At 32.1% G+C, this 17,969-nt stretch overlaps 1 protein-coding gene and 1 long non-coding RNA gene across 3 annotated transcripts in view; one reads left to right on the top strand and one right to left on the bottom strand.

Moving 5' to 3' along the window:
* LOC119604749 (nitric oxide synthase) overlaps positions 1-17,969 on the bottom strand; it is a 93,501-nt gene that overhangs the window by 31,386 nt on the left and 44,146 nt on the right. The window contains 2 exon segments of the mRNA XM_037957561.1: positions 2,342-2,486; positions 13,415-13,624. Coding sequence (XP_037813489.1) covers positions 2,342-2,486; positions 13,415-13,624 — 355 coding nt within the window.
* LOC119604750 overlaps positions 1-17,969 on the top strand; it is a 77,452-nt gene that overhangs the window by 56,339 nt on the left and 3,144 nt on the right. The window contains exon 3 of one of the 2 annotated variants that reach the window (XR_005231538.1): positions 10,424-11,071. The exons of the other annotated variant lie outside the window; for it this stretch is intronic. This is a non-coding gene — a long non-coding RNA (uncharacterized LOC119604750). Of the gene's footprint in view, positions 1-10,423; positions 11,072-17,969 lie in introns of those variants that run through there. 2 annotated transcript variants of the gene reach the window in all.

The following is a 17,969-nucleotide window of genomic DNA, read 5'->3' as shown; positions in this document are numbered from 1 at the left end:
TCTATAGTCTAGTCTATAGTCTAGTCTATAGTCTAGTCTATAGTCTAGTATATAGTCAAGTCTGTATAGTCTATAGTCTAGTCTATAGTCTAGTCTATAGTCTATCTATAGTCTAGTCTATAGTCTAGTCTATAGTCTAGTCTATAGTCTAGTCTATAGTCTAGTCTATAGTCTAGTCTCTAGTCTAGTCTATAGTCTAGTCTATAGTCTAGTCTATAGTCTAGTCTATAGTCTAGTCTATAGTCTAGTCTATAGTCTAGTCTATAGTCTAGTCTATAGTCTAGTCTATAGTCTAGTCTATAGTCTAGTCTATAGTCTAGTCTATAGTCTAGTCTATAGTCTAGTCTATAGTCTAGTCTATAGTCTAGTCTATAGTCTAGTCTATAGTCTAGTCTATAGTCTAGTCTATAGTCTAGTCTATAGTCTAGTCTATAGTCTAGTCTATAGTCTAGTCTATAGTCTAGTCTATAGTCTAGTCTATAGTCTAGTCTATAGTCTAGTCTATAGTCTAGTCTATAGTCTAGTCTATAGTCTAGTCTATAGTCTAGTCTATAGTCTAGTCTATAGTCTAGTCTATAGTCTAGTCTATAGTCTAGTCTATAGTCTAGTCTATAGTCTAGTCTATAGTCTATATAGTCTAGTCTATAGTCTAGTCTATAGTCTAGTCTATAGTCTAGTCTATAGTCTAGTCTATAGTCTAGTCTATAGTCTAGTCTATAGTCTAGTCTATAGTCAAGTATAGTCTAGTCTATAGTCTAGTCTATAGTCTAGTCTATAGTCTAGTCTATAGTCTAGTCTATAGTCTAGTCTATAGTCTAGTCTATAGTCTAGTCTATAGTCTAGTCTATAGTCTAGTCTATAGTCTAGTCTATAGTCTAGTCTATAGTCTAGTCTATAGTCAAGTATATAGTCTAGTCTATAGTCTAGTCTATAGTCTAGTCTATAGTCTAGTCTATAGTCTAGTCTATAGTCTAGTCTATAGTCTAGTCTATAGTCTAGTCTATAGTCTAGTCTATAGTCTAGTCTATAGTCTAGTCTATAGTCTAGTCTATAGTCTAGTCTATAGTCTAGTCTATAGTCTAGTCTATAGTCTAGTCTATAGTCTAGTCTATAGTCTAGTCTATAGTCTAGTCTAGTCTAGTCTAGTCTATAGTCTAGTCTATAGTCAAGTCTATAGTCTAGTCTATAGTCTAGTCTATAGTAGTCTATAGTCTAGTCTATAGTCTAGTCTATAGTCTAGTATATAGTCTAGTCTATAGTCTAGTCTATAGTCTAGTCTATAATCTAGTCTATAGTCTAGTCTATAGTCTAGTCTATAGTCTAGTCTATAGTCTAGTCTATAGTCTAGTCTATAGTCTAGTCTATAGTCTAGTCTATAGTCTAGTCTATAGTCTAGTCTATAGTCTAGTCTATAGTCTAGTCTATAGTCTAGTCTATAGTCTAGTCTATAGTCTAGTCTATAGTCTAGTCTATAGTCTAGTCTATAGCCTAGTCTATAGTCTAGTCTATAGTGTAGTATATAGTCTAGTCTATAGTCTAGTCTATAGCCTAGTATATTGTCTAGTATATAGTCTTGTCTATAGTCTAGTCTATAGCCTAGTATAAGTCTAGTCTATAGTCTTGTCTATAGTCTAGTCTATAGTCTAGTCTATAGTCTAGTCTATAGTCTAGTCTATAGTCTAGTCTATAGTCTAGTCTATAGTCTAGTCTATAGTCTAGTCTATATAACATAGTCAGTAGTTTAGTATACAGTATGAATTTAAACAACTTCTTATTGTAAAACAAAAATCCAAATTAAATTTTAGTATTAAAGAAAATTTCAATTTAGTCTGGCAATAAAATGCAGAAACATTCAAAATTGTTAATACCAAGAAGAATAAACGAATGCATGAAAAGTCGTGTCTAGTCACAACACACAGCGTATGAGTAATACACCATATTTTTCTTTATGAATAATATAAACAAACTCACGTCTGGTTGGCCTGTAGCCTATAAAATATCTCTAGGCATTTTCAATTAAATATTTCTTAAATATTATAAAGGTTGGCAGTTTAAAATAAACTTGTGTGGATGTCATGCAAGCAACTGAGTTTAAAAATTTGTGTTTTATTAAAAATAAAATTTTTTAGAAATTAAATTAGAGGAGACTTTTTAAATATACATTTTTGATTTTGTCCCATTTATAAATCACAATGGAATATTTAACTAATTTTTATAAACCTATTTTTCATTAAGAGTACTACATAGCGTATGTTGTATATTTATTTCCATAATATATTAAATAATAATCATACGATTAGATGTCCCTTTTAAATAAATCCTTGGGCAAATTTTTACTTACCTGTGCATTAAATGCATGTCCCAACAGTTCACACAATTGTTTAGCATATTGTTCAGATTTGCCCGTTTCTGTGGCATACAAGACTGTAGCTTTGATACGTTTCGACAAAGCACGTCCAAATAATTTCGATGTAAATTTCACAGCCCTGAAAAATCACAAAAAAAAACGAAAGTAATATTGTTAAATAAACTTATGAATAAATGATTATAGATAAACAGTGGCTAATAGTAAAGTCAATGAATTGTATGTTAGACAATGTTTGTTTAAGGAATAATATCGATATAAAATAAATAAATGAAACAAACCACAAGAAAAGCAAGGGAGATATTAGTATGAAGTAGAACAATAGACCGAGAAGACGAAGAGAAAGAAAAGAGGAGGAAGGGGAGGGGGGAGGAAAGGGGAGGGGCGGAAAGGCGCAAGGAGGGAGGAAAGAGGGAGGAGAGGGGGAGGGGAGAGCGAGCAGCGAGCGAGAGCGAGCGAGCGAGCGAGAGGAGCGAGCGAGCGAGCGAGCGAGCGAGCGAGCGAGCGAGCGAGCGAGCGAGCGAGCGAGCGAGCGAGCGAGCGAGCGAGCGAGCGAGCGAGCGAGCGAGCGAGCGAGCAGCGAGCGAGCGAGCGAGCGAGCGAGCGAGCGAGCGAGCGAGCGAGAGAGCGAGCTAGCGAGCGATCTAGCGATCTAGATATCTATCGATCTATCATCTATCTATCTATCTATCTATCTATCTATCTATCTATCTATCTATCTATCTATCTATCTATCTATCTATCTAAAATACTTTTTATATACCCAGTTTGGTCGTAAAAAGTTTCAATTACTTCATATTTTACTTCATTATTGTATGTATTTTTTCAATTAAAGTTTTTCTTTAAAAACAACATAAATTATACAATAAAAATCTACTTTCCGTTTCTGTTAAACATTTAATCATTATGATGGAACATTTATTACAATCTAATACTATGATGTACATACATATAAGTATGTAGTTTAAGATTAACTTAAAGACCTCCATACGAAATATGGCTTCCAGTTTAGCTAAACTTTTTTTTTGCTATTCATTTGTATGTTTATGATTTTGAGCTTGTCTGTCGCTGTCAGTTTATGATGGTTTGGCTTAATGCCCTCGAAATAAAATGTGTTTTTTTTTTTTGCTAATGAAATACACATACAAACTAAACAAGAAAAACATACAAACAACATCGTTGTTTAGTACAAAACAATTACAAGAACATCAAAAACTATGTCATATACATACAGACAAAAACAAACATACATACATACATACACACATATGTATAAAAAAAATTGCCTGAAATGGAAAAAGGAGAGAGGAGGACAAACAAAATTAAGATTTGTAAACATATCCTTCCTTATTCTAACACAAGCCACTGCTCACATATTCAAGGCACATACATACATATGTAAGTCGTGGTGTGTCGCGGTATTGTTTTTCCTTCCCTCTTTGTTATTTTTTGTTTAAATCTCAAAACAATCATTTAGAATATTGTTATTGTTTGTTTAATGATCCTAAACCATTCGGTGAAAAAGAAGTAAATTTAACATATGCAAGTTAACAAATATCTTGTCAAATTTTTTACCTACTTTTATATTTCTTTAGCGACAAGTATATTCAATTATATATAATTTTTTTATTCATGACCGATTTATTTGTCTTACAATTCAAAATTCTAACTACGTAAAATTACTACAGACTTTTGCAACTCAAATATGGTCTCGCAGATTCTTAAATGAACTAGAACTGAACTAGAACTGAACTAAAACTGAACTAGAACTGAACTAGAACTGAACTAGAACTGAACTAGAACTGAACTAGAACTGAACTAGAACTGAACTAGAACTGAACTAGAACTGAACTAGAACTGAACTAGAACTGAACTAGAACTGAACTAGAACTGAACTAGAACTGAACTAGAACTGAACTAGAACTGAACTAGAACTGAACTAGAACTGAACTAGAACTGAACTAGAACTGAACTAGAAACTGAACTAGAACTGAACTAGAACTGAACTAGAACTGAACTAGAACTGAACTAGAACTGAACTAGAACTGAACTAGAACTGAACTAGAACTGAACTAGAACTGAACTAGAACTGAACTAGAACTGAACTAGAACTGAACTAGAACTGAACTAGAGAACTGAACTAGAACTGAACTAGAACTGAACTAGAACTGAACTAGAACTGAACTAGAACTGACTAGAACCTGAACTAGAACTGAACTAGAACTGAACTAGAACTGAACTAGAACTGAACTAGAACTGAACTAGAACTGAACTAGAACTGAACTAGAACTGAACTAGAACTGAACTAAATGAACTGAACTAGAACTGAACTAGAACTAGAACTGAACTAGAACTGAACTAGAACTGAACTAGACTGAACTAGAACTGAACTAGAACTGAACTAGAACTGAACTAGAACTGAACTAGAACTGAACTAGAACTGAAACTAGAACTGAACTAGAACTGAAACTAGAACTGAACTAGAACTGAACTAGAACTGAACTAGAACTGAAACTAGAACTGAACTAGAACTGAACTAGAACTGAACTAGAACTGAACTAGAACTGACTAGAACTGAACTAGAACTGAACTAGAACTGACTAGAACTAGAACTGAACTAGAACTGAATTAGAACTATTTAAACTAGAACTGAACTAAACATATTTAGAGCCATCCTAACATACTGTTATATAAACCAAATTACCCTCCAAAAAAACAAAAATGACTACAATAATATATGAGTAAGACAACCAATACTAGTGAGGGAACAAGGGTTAAAAGGGAATAGTACAAAAGGGTTGTTCAAACTTTTTAGGAAAATTTCACTTGTAACCAAAATATATTTATTTCTTTCATAGCTAAATATTTTCCATCTTATTTTAATTATTTGAGATAATTACAATAAAAATTCTTTGATATTTGATACAATTAAAAGCTAAAAGTACCATGTTACATTTTGTACTTTGTACATTTCTACTCAACATAGGAGTCTGAGTAATACTACGTGTTGAACTTTCTTTTATGACACCGTAATAAAATGTTTGCCCAGAAACATCACATGGTTAATGTCTGAGGGCCAATTTACTATGATGAAATTTTTATGATGTTGGTGCAAAAAAAAAAAAAAAACAACAAAAAAAGCTGAATAATAAAACTGAATCACATGTTTTACAACATGGCTATGTTGACTGTTTTTATATGGAATGTTAAAACGAAAATTCTTCGGGTAGTGGGAAGCGGGTTCGAAAAACCTAAACACAACACTCTTGACTCTTGTTATCACAGTGACACTTTTAACTGTTGATTTTTTGCAGAAAAAAAGTACAAAGTAAAATATTACAATTTAAAATGAATTTAAAATCCTCTTAAATAAATTTGCAGTCGCATTGTAATGAAAAGTTTTGCATCATAGTTGCTAGCAATTCAGTATTAAATATATTGTTCGCAATGTACGACAATCCATTAACTTATTAACAACATTATGTTGCAAACGTTCTTTTACAAAACGTTTTCTATTAAGTTAAATTGATATGATTTTAAAGTGAATATTTGCAATTATTTATGAACTCTGTTAGATAAAAAATCATGTTTTTTTTGGGTATTAATAAATGCTCACTGTTACTATATGTTTTAAATAATATTTTTTTATTAACACTTTTTAAGCTCATATTTTAAGGTACTTTTGATTCTTAGGTTTAAAAAGGGTTAAATTATGATTCTGAATACTACTTCTGAAATAACACCATTATAAGCACATAGATCAAAACATGTCTGATTTTGTAAAAATTTATTTTCGAATAGCCTTTTTCACATTTTATTTAATAAACTGAATTTTGTCAGACAGTCTGCGCTTGTTCCCATAGAATTTTGTTTGTAAATTTTAATAATGATAATTAACACACACATCATCCTTCTCGTTCTCATGCATGGACAAATTTTAGTGCTTCTTTAATTTCAATATATACATAAACACATACAATAACTACATATATCCTTACACACACATAAAATTGTTTACTGCAAACTGTGCCAGGCATTTCTTATAACTATGTTCTAGTTCTAGTTTAGTTCTAGTTTAGTTCTAGTTCAGTTCTAGTTCAGTTCTAGTTCAGTTCTAGTTCAGTTCTAGTTCAGTTCTAGTTTCTAGTTCAGTTCTAGTTCAGTTCTAGTTCAGTTCTAGTTCAGTTCTAGTTCAGTTCTAGTTCAGTTCTAGTTCAGTTCTAGTTCAGTTCTAGTTCAGTTCTAGTTCAGTTCTAGTCTAGTTCAGTTCTAGTTCAGTTCTAGTTCAGTTCTAGTTCAGTTCTAGTTCAGTTCTAGTTCAGTTCTAGTTCAGTTCTAGTTCAGTTCTAGTTCAGTTCTAGTTCAGTTCTAGTTCAGTTCTAGTTCAGTTCTAGTTCAGTTACTAGTTCAGTTCTAGTTCAGTTCTAGTTCAGTTCTAGTTCAGTTCTAGTTCAGTTCTAGTTCAGTTCTAGTTCAGTTCTAGTTCAGTTCTAGTTCAGTTCTAGTTCAGTTCTAGTTCAGTTCTAGTTCAGTTCTAGTTCAGTTCTAGTTCAGTTCTAGTTCAGTTCTAGTTCATTCTAGTTCAGTTCTAGTTCAGTTCTAGTTCAGTTCTAGTTTCAGTTCTAGTTCAGTTATAGTTCAGTTCTAGTTCAGGTTCTAGTTCAGTTCTAGTTCAGTTCTAGTTCAGTTCTAGTTCAGTTCAGTTCTAGTTCAGTTCTAGTTCAGTTCTAGTTATTCAGTTCAGTTCTAGTTCAGTTCTAGTTCAGTTCTAGTTCAGTTCTAGTTTCCTAGTTCTAGTTCAGTTCTAGTTCAGTTCTAGTTCAGTTCTAGTTCAGTTCTATTCAGTTCTAGTTCAGTTCTAGTTCAGTTCTAGTTCAGTTCTAGTTCAGTTCTAGTTCAGTTCTAGTTCATTTCTAGTTCAGTTCTAGTTCAGTTCTAGTTCAGTTCTAGTTCAGTTCTAGTTCAGTTCTAGTTCAGTTCTAGTTCAGTTCTAGTTCAGTTCTAGTTCAGTTCTAGTTCGTTCTAGTTCAGTTCTAGTTCAGTTCTAGTTCAGTTCTAGTTCAGTTTCAATTCTCAATATCTAAGATTTTTCTTTAAAAGATTCTTAATGCCACTTTTAAAAACTACCGGATATTGATATGAAATTGTTGCGATATTTAAAGTAGCATATGTCGTTTCGTTTTAAAAAACAATAACTACAACTATGAATTTATAAATTAAAAAAAAAAATACTGTTAATAAATTAAATTTCTCTTCATTTGCACATGCACTCAATCACATTGGGCGCAACTGAGTAAACACATACATGTGAAATTATTAAAAAGAGCTGAAAATTGAATATTAAATAAAAAAAAAAATAAAAAATTTATTAATTGTATTAAGCCTGTGCTTAACAATTACATTTAATTGATGTTCTTTCCAAAATTCATTACGTAAGTGTTAAATAAGGTTTTAATTTTTAACACTCTATTTGTAATCAGCGTCATCATCATTGTCAAGCAACTTATCAGATGTGATATTTCGTTTCATCACATGTAAAAATTATTAAAACTTAATCGTGTTCAAGTTAAGAAGTATTAAAAATGTGTGTGATGGTAGAATTATAATTTATATGGGATTTAAACTACATCACTGTTCTATAAAACAAAGTCATCAAACTAAATTGGAAACTACACCGTAAATGGATGTCTTAGTGTATTTAAATATACAAAATGGATATTTATTCGAAACAAGACATGTTGCTATATTTTCAAATCAAACCAAACATTAAAAATCACATAAATATTAACTAACTCAATTTATTTAAATTGAATTAAGATTTTTTTTTTACTTTTGTTACAAAAAATTGCTTTGACTTCCTTACAATAAATAAAATAAACTAATTTACTAAAAACGTCAAAAAGTAAACAAAATACCTAAAAATTTTAATATTTATATTTAATTTACAAAGTTTTCCTACAAGTGGCAAAACCAATAACTAAATTTTATTTTAATTTTTAGTAAAAACACCACATTCAACCAAGTGTAAAGAAAATAGAAAATTTTCAAAAAATTACTTATAAATTCAAAAGTACTTGTTGTGTATTTCCTTTAACAAAAGCAAGATAATCTATGTTTTATTCCTTCTGCTGTTTATGGCAAAAACTTATGAATTCTATCACTTGGAAAATTCTATTAAAAAAGCAAATAATTAAGACTTCCTCCATAAAAGGAAACAAAACACTTCGCAATAGAATCTAAGCAATTTATTTTGATTTCTAACTTTAACATATTCACATGCAAAATTAAAAGTTATTACTTTTTTACGCAAAACTGAAAAAATAATTAAGAATCTTAGAGAAAAATAAAGTTTGTAAACAGTAAATAAATATTTATACATATAAGCAATTACTTTACACATCATTTATTTAAAAAATTTAATTAAATCAAAAAGAAAGAATTAAATTTACAAACGCACAATTACCAGTATATGTAAATCCCTGCAGTTTTAAAAGGCATAGATGTTTATATGTTTTCGAGTCATTAGCAATTTATGTGTTAAGTACAGATAAAGCATAAGATCTAAAAACCATCAGCTATTCCTAAGAAAGCTAGGGACTAATTATATAGTTTTATATTTTCTTTATATTTTACTTAAAAAAATATTCAATTAAGCATCACTGATGAAACCAACAAGATAATTGATTGTAAACAGCTATCAAAAAATCGTAATATATCCCAATCCCTCTGGCACCCCTTAGCGGTAAGTTAGTATAATAGTAAATAAAATTTCTAGATCAAGGGTAGTTATGTATGTATATGCACTGCTGGGATAACAAAGTACATCGCTAGACATGTTTGTGCGTGATTATTTACAAAGCTGTTTTTGAATCTATTTAAAAGAAACAATTTAAATGGAAAGAAAAGAGGAAAAAATAAATAAATTTAAAAGGAAAACAATTCAAATAACACCATTTAATAAAAGAAATGAAAACACATATGTCAATATAATTTTATAACCAAGATGATAGATAGATAGATAGATAGATAGATAGATAGATAGATAGATTGATAGATAGATAGATAGTAGATAGATAATCAGAAGAGTAGATAGATAGATAGATAGATAATAGATAGAATAGATATATAGATAGATAGATGATAGATAGATAGATAGATAGATAGCATAGATAGATAGATAGATAGATAGATGATAATATAGATGACTGCTGTCGCCTCGCTCGCTCTCTCGCTTCGCTCGCTCGCCTCGCTAGCCGCTCGCTCGCTCGCTAGCTCGCTCGCTCGCTCGCTCGCTCGCTCGTCGCTCGCTCCGCTCGCTCGCTCGCATCGCATCGCTCGCTCTCTCGCTCAGCTCGCTCGCTCGCTCGCTCGCTCTGCTCGCTCGCTCGCTCGCTCGCTCGCTCGCTCGCTCGCTCGCTCGCTCGCTCGCTCGCTCGCTCGCTCGCTCGCTCGCTCGCTCGCTCGCTCGCTCGCTCGCTCGCTCGCTCGCTCGCTCGCTCGCTCGCTCGCTCGCTCGCTCGCTCGCTCCTCGCTCGCTCGCTCGCTCGCTGCTCGCTCGCTCGCTCGCTCGCTCGCTCTCGCTCGCTCGCTCGCTCTCGCTCCCTCGCTCGCTCTCGCTCCTCTCTCGCTCGCTCTCGCTCTCTCTCGCTCTCTCTTCTCTCTCTCTCTCTCTCTCTCTCTCTCTCTCTCTCTCTCTCTCTCTCTCTCTCTCTCTCTCTCTCTCTCTCTCTCTCTCTCTCTCTCTCTCTCTCTCTCTCTCTCTCTCTCTCTCTCTCTCTCTCTCTACTCTCTCTCTCTCTCTCTCTCTCTCTCTCTCTCTCTCTCTCTCTCTCTCTCTCTCTACTCTCTCTCTCTCTCTCTCTCTCTCTCTCTCTCTCTCTCTCTCTCTCTCTCTCTCTCTCTCTCTCTCTCTCTCTCTCTCTCTCTCTCTCTCTCTCTCTCTCTCTCTATCTCTCTCTCTCTCTCTCTATCTATCTATCTTCTATCTATCTCTCTATCTATCTATCTATCTATCTTCCCCCATTTAATTTCTATAAGTTTTATTCTCTTTTCTTTCAGAAACGGTGTAAACTAGCTAAGCAGATATCTCAACGTACATCTGGCAGATATTGAATACCACAATATTATTTGTTGCATTTATATGATGACATTTTGTTGACAAAACTTAAAATCATTTATAAATGACGTAAATAAGAACAACATTCATTGATTCCTTTACAAAACATCTCAACAAACTCAAAAACACACAAATTTTAAACACACCCATATAAATACAAAATAAATTATTCTATTTAAAATTATAAATAAGCAAAAGGCTGAAAAGATGTTTTAAGGATGGTATAATATCAAAACTGAAGCAACTCCCATAAACGAGGATAAACACAGAAGTCTTTTAAAAAACTGACAAAAAAGAGGAAGGAAAGTCTTGCTTGATTGATACCTGGCCTTAGCTAAAAAGATAGCTAATTTATTCTACTTATGCTGAGTGATAACAAACACAACAAAATTTGATTGAGTTGTTTTGGGGAGAAAGTCTGATTAACATTTGTAAATGTGGACACACTTTTATCTGTCATTTAGGAATATTTTAAATACTTTTCTGATTGCACTCTTAAATGTTTTCAATATATGCATATGTATTTCTAAATATTCATAGCAAAATATATAAATTTGTATACAAGCTTGTAAATTTGTTGTTACAATAAACTTTAAATAGACTCATGTATATTTATTTTATAACACAAATACGTTCATGAATAAAAAAAAAAAAAACTAAAAAAATAATGAACAACAAGAAATATTGTATAGAATATAGAAATGTCTTCAATCAAAAACACTGAACTGGTACAAACCAATAAAATGTGGCATATAGAGAAAAAATTTAAAAAACAAACTGCTAAGAAAAGTTCGAAAGGCTGAAACAGCCTTAAAAGAATCCTTTCAAGCATTCTACATAGTAGTAGTAGTAGTTTGTTTATCCTTAACTAACAATAAGTATCTGTTATCTATGAGAAAAGTATAAAAGGAGTAGACACAGCCATAGAGATAAATATTTATAAGGAAATAACATTTGTATACCCTTGTAATCCACTTATGGGATAATCCTTTTTGTGGCATCAATATGGTACTAAAGCCACAAGCACAAACCAAAGTAGATCAAACCAACATCAATACAGTAGTATGTAGTAACTTAATGTATACAAATTTATACAACAGACATTTGACTAAATATACATTTACATAGAAATGTATGTAAATATATGAGTAGTTAAGAATATGTCACATGTCAGCAGAAGGATAATAGAAAATCAGTTGTATAATGTGACCAATAACTTTTAAAACATCTGGGTACATTGATTGATACATTACAATTTATACAATCTTGTTTGTCGACTAAATTTTTAAGTGGCCTAAACCTTTATGTTGAATGACCTAAGGAGTTTAAGGGTTTGAAATATAAATCAATTAATAAAATTCTTGATTTATATGTAGGAATAAATATTTTAGAAAAATTGGTAATGCGTTTTATTCTAGCGTCTCTGAAAGTAGCTTTTTTGAATTTGCCTAAAACGTCGAAATATCAGGGGAAATGTTATGATTAAGCACTTTCGGTTCTAGGTTCATCACTCAAAAATATGAGTGATTTGGGTCTATAGTTCAACAGAAAATTTACTATTCTTGAGAACACAGATCTCATGGCATTGCATTCAATTAGGATCAGCTATAACCTTCAGTTCATCCTTAGGCCTACAGATGATCACAATATAGATTCATTCAATAGCTTTATAACTTTTAGGGTTCTATAGTTGAAACGAAAAGTCGACTTTTTGCATTTAGTTAAAAGTCGACTTTTTGACTTTTTGCATTTTATGAAAAGTCGATTTTCGACTAGCCGACTTTTTCATTTAATTAAAAGTCGACTTTTAGACTTTCGACTTTGAGTATTTTATAAATAGTCGACTTTTCGACTTTTCCGACTTTTTGACTATTTTCGACTTCTTTCGACTATTTTTGGCTTTTTTCGAGTTTTTCCGACTATTTTAGAGTTTTTTGACTTTTTTCCACTTTTTTCGACTATTTTTTACTTTTTTCTACTATTTTCGAGTTTTCGAGTTTTCGACTTTTTGCGACTTTATTCGACTTTTTCGACTTTTTTCAACTTATCGACTTTCGACTTTTCTACGTTTTCGACTTTCTGACTTTTTTTCTACTCTTTCGACTTTCCGACTTTATACTTATAACTTTATAACTTTATAACTTTATAACTTTATAACTTTATAACTTTATAACTTTATAACTTTATAACTTTATAACTTTATACTTTATAACTTTATAAGTTATAACTTATACTTATAACTTTATAACTTTATAACTTTATAACTTATAACTTTATAACTTTATAACTTTATAACTTTATAACTTTTTAATTTTTTAACTTTATAAAATTATTTTAATTTCCATGACCTAACACAGTTAATGGTTACATTATTTCCTCTGTCAAGACAAGAGTAAATGAAGACATATGTATATAAATTTCATTTGATATTAATTACACACTTGAATTCAGCTAAATATTATTTGTTTTTTATGCAATCAATATAGAATGTGCACTAAATGTCATAAATAATACAAAACAAAATTATGTCCGTCAAAGGCACGTGTTATTGTTATTCTGAGCTTACCGATTATGGCAAATTTCACAAGGCTGTTGTAAATTTTAAACTTTATTTTTAAATTCACGAGAAAAGTAATTTAAAGTGAAATAGATTAGATCGAGAATTAAGCTCCGTATAGCATCAAGCTATACTAAATTTTTAATACACTCTTGATTTATTTATTTAACATAGTTTGTCTTAAACATATTTGTTAAAATGTCATTAATTAAAGTGCAAATCTTTGCAACAAAAACCTTTAAATTTCCTTTACTATGTTCTATTTTTACTAACAATATGATATTTTATTCCTCCCCCCCATTATTTAGCAAAACATTTCTCCCCTCCAACAGATTTTTTATTGCTAAGTATTATTTGAAATAAATTAAAAACTTACCTTGCAATTTGTTTAAAATTGAATTTTCTTCGTGGTTTCTTGCTTTTGCCATCACCGCGACCCTTCTTCCAGATGTGAGTACGCCAAGCGGGATCTTGATACTCAAATGAGGGTTTCAAATAATACAAAGCCATTTCTTGATGAAATACGGGTGTTATTGAACCCGATAGGGGTGGTACAATCCAAATCCAATCAGCAGGGCAGCCATTTCTACAGATAAATAACAATAATTATATAAGAAAATGCTAACAAATATAGAAAAAATATGTAAATAGTGGTGGAAAATAAAATTTGTTAAGACACAAAATCTACAAATATGTTTTTCTTAAAGAATTTGTCTTTTTTTGTCCGTAACAAATTGTTTTGTTATCGTTATCCTTAAATGTTTGTGGGTGTTTTCTTGTATATCTTTGTGTAAATATCAAATTATTGTAATTGCTGTCATTTGAGTATTTTAATTTATTCAATTACATCGAGACATTTATTCAATGTTTATCACTTTGTATGTAGTACTTAATCTTGGGTATACAATCTTAATCTATTAAATAAGCATTAAGTGATGACAACATTTGAGATTTCAGATTTGACATTCTCGCATTGTCATCTGCATGACAATTTGAAAAATAAATATAAAATGTATTGTAATCTCTTGTTTGTCAATTTAAAGTGTTACAAGATATTATATGCAGACATACATATGTACATATTAAGGTGTTTTATTTTTTCGAATTAGTATTAGAATTAGAAAAAAAGTAGCAAAAAAAGGAAAATTTCATTGTATTCCATATTATTGTTATAATTAATTTTATCAAGCGTAATAAGATATTGGTGTGTTATTTGAAATAAGGTTGCCTCAGCGCCAAATTCGGGTAAATAGTTTGGTACTTTTTTAAAATATTATTATACTTTTTCGATGTTCAAATGGAACATTTTAAAATTTTCTGTTATATGCGCTCATTGGTTCTATTTCTCCAAATAGTACTTTAAAATTTCCATAATATGCATCCAAACACATGAAATCGAATATAGACGGACCTTATGGAAAGGGAATCTATGGGAGGGAATTTGTTTGTACTTTATAGTTCTTAAAATGAAGTAAAGTTATAAAGTTATATTATAAGTTTAAAGTTATAAGTTATAAAGTTATAAAGTTATAAGTTCTAAAGTTATAAAGTTATCCGTTCTCCCGTCTCCGTTCTCCTTCCAGTTATACAGTTCACGTTCTCCCGTTCTCCGTTCTCATTCTCCCGTTCTCCGTTCTCCCGTTCTCCCGTTCTCCCGTTCCCGTTCTCCCGTTCTCCCGTTCTCCCGTTCTCCCGTTCTCCCGTTCTCCCGTTCCCCGTTCTCCCGTTCTCCGTTCTCCCGTTCTCCCGTTCTCCGTTCTCCCGTTCTCCCGTTCTCCGTTCCCCGTTCTCCCGTTCTCCGTTCTCCCGTTCTCCCGTTCTCCGTTCTCCCGTTCTCCGTTCTCCCGTTCTCCCGTTCTCCCGTTCTCCCGTTCTCCCGTTCTCCCTTTCTCCCGTTCTCCCGTTCTCCCGTTCTCCCGTTCTCCCGTTTCTCCCGTTCTCCCGTTCTCCCGTTCTCCCTTCTCCCGTTCTCCCGTTCCCGTTCTCCCGTTCTCCTTTCAAGTTATCGCCCTATTGCCGATATACCTTTCGACGCAGAAAGAGGGAATTTTTCGTCCTTTTTAGTTCCTCAAACGGTACTTTTTGAGTTTTTTTCTTCCCCATAGTGAACTTTTAAAACAATTTTTTATAAAAAAAACGAAGGACAGATAGAGGGTCATAGATTAAAATCGACTCCGGTATCTAATTGTGGAAATTACAAAAGAATTTTAACATTAAAACAACATCGATTGTATGTTTTTCGAGTTAAATCCTGTTGGTAAATAAACGCCGACTTTACTTGAAAAGTCATTTCCGAGGTCAAAGTTTAAATTTGAAGTTATTGTAAAAAAACAATTTGCAACAATTTCAAAATTCATTCCACCACTTGTCCATAGGGACAACAAAATTCATTATGTGGTTTTCAACAAATATATTATTTTTACCAAAATACTTGACACCTTTTTCATTTAGTGTATTAATATTTTGCTTCCTTTTTTTTCGAATAAAACTCCTCGAAACCTTAAAAATGTTTGCTAACCAATAATTCAAACATAAAATTACTCTCAATTGAAAAAGTTTTTACAATGTGCAAAAAAGGGAAACACATTTATCAAAACGGATATTTAGCGATGTTCACTTCCTCCTCCGTCCACCCCCAAAAACGATAAACCAATTCAACAACAAAAATTTTACACATAAATATGCAATCATATGTTCACGCAGACAAATAAACCACAAAAATTGGGAAATATTGAAAAAACCCAGTAGTACTGTAATTCTTCCCTTAATTTTAAAGCTGGTCATCGTAAACTAAATCCATTACCTATCTAACTTGTTACTTCACCATCTAATTGGCTACTGGTAGTGAGTAAAGTAGACAATTCTTAATAACTTACAGGTAGTGCCTAAAAGTTCTACAAAGCCACATCCAAATCTAAAAGGTTTGATACAAAAAAACAAATTGAAAAACATCAATTTGTTTTTTGCACGTTTACAACCTGTTACAATAAAGTAGCTGATAAATATATAAACATGAATATTCGCAATAAATTCCCACAGGAATGTAGCTAAACCAACACATTTTATATTGCCATATAACAGTTAACATGATTTCCCTATACTCACGTACTAAAACCTGAACAATCTGAAGAGAAGACTCTTTTAATGGAGGAAAATATAAAAGTATGTTTGGCCTTTGCATTTTTAGTTAAACATTATTTGTTGGCAGTAAAATTATATACTTGTAAACGATAGTAATGTCAAATAAACCATGTTTGATCATAAATTATTAGAAATAACGCTATAGCCTTAGCAAAAAGTAAATCCCAAAAAGCTACAAGGGGGACCATGCACCATAGGGTTACATGAATATACTAATAAGGTTTAATTAAAAAACGAGCAAAGGATTTCCTTTCAATACCAACTGTAGTTCGATCGGTCTGGTATATTTATTCCAACATTCAATTCAATTTAACACATAATCAATAGACTGAGAGTGGTAAGGGTCCCCCTTGTTTCCTTTGAAAGACCCTTGATTATATTGTGAACCAAATATAAACTCCTGAAATCTAGACTATAGACTAACTGTAGACTAGACTATAGACTAGACTATAGACCAGACTATAGACTAGACTATAGACTAAACTATAGACTAGACTATAGACTAGACTATAGACCAGACTATAGACTAGACTATAGACTAGACTATAGACTAGACTATAGACTAGACTATAGACCAGACTATAGACTAAACTATAGACTAGACTATAGACCAGACTATAGACTAGACTATAGACTAGACTATAGACTAGACTATAGACTAGACCATAGACTAGACTATAGACTAGACTATAGACTAGACTATAGACTAGACTATAGACTAGACTAGACTATAGACTAGACTGTAGACTAGACTAGACTATAGACTAGACTATAGACTAGACTATAGACTAGACTATAGACTAGACTATAGACTAGACTATAGACTAGACTATAGACTAGACTATAGACTAGACTATAGACTAGACTATAGACTAGACTATAGACTAGACTATAGACTAGACTATAGACTAGACTATAGACTAGACTATAGACTAGACTATAGACTAGACTATAGACTAGACTATAGACTAGACTATAGACTAGACTATAGACTAGACTATAGACTAGACTATAGACTAGACTATAGACTAGACTATAGACTAGACTATAGACTAGACTATAGACTAGACTATAGACTAGACTATAGACTAGACTATAGACTAGACTATAGACTAGACTATAGACTAGACTATAGACTAGACTATAGACTAGACTATAGATTAGACTATAGACTAGACTATAGACTAGACTATAGACTAGACTATAGATTAGACTATAGACTAGACTATAGACTAGACTATAGACTAGACTATAGACTAGACTACAGACTAGACTATAGACTAGACTATAGATTAGACTATAGACTAGACTATAGACTAGACTATAGACTAGACTATAGACTAGACTATAGACTAGACTGTAGACTAGACTATAGACTAGACTATAGACTAGACTATAGACTAGACTATAGACTAGACTATAGACTAGACTATAGACTAGACTATAGACTAGACTATAGACTAGACTATAGACTAGACTATAGACTAGACTATAGACTAGACTATAGACTAGACTATAGACTAGACTATAGACTAGACTATAGACTAGACTATAGACTAGACTATAGACTAGACTATAGACTAGACTATAGACTAGACTATAGACTAGACTATAGACTAGACTATAGACTAGACTATAGACTAGACTATAGACTAGACTATAGACTAGACTATAGACTAGACTATAGACTAGACTATAGACTAGACTATAGACTAGACTATAGACTAGACTATAGACTAGACTATAGACTAGACTATAGACTAGACTATTGACTAGACTATAGACTAGAC

The sequence above is a fragment of the Lucilia sericata genome, unplaced genomic scaffold (assembly GCF_015586225.1).
Source record: "Lucilia sericata isolate MDLA Ls3-8-SP2 unplaced genomic scaffold, ASM1558622v1 Contig000422F_arrow, whole genome shotgun sequence".
Classification (NCBI taxonomy): Eukaryota; Metazoa; Arthropoda; class Insecta; order Diptera; family Calliphoridae; genus Lucilia; species Lucilia sericata.
Note: the sequence above shows the minus strand (reverse complement) of the source record. Positions and strands in the feature narration are given on the sequence as shown.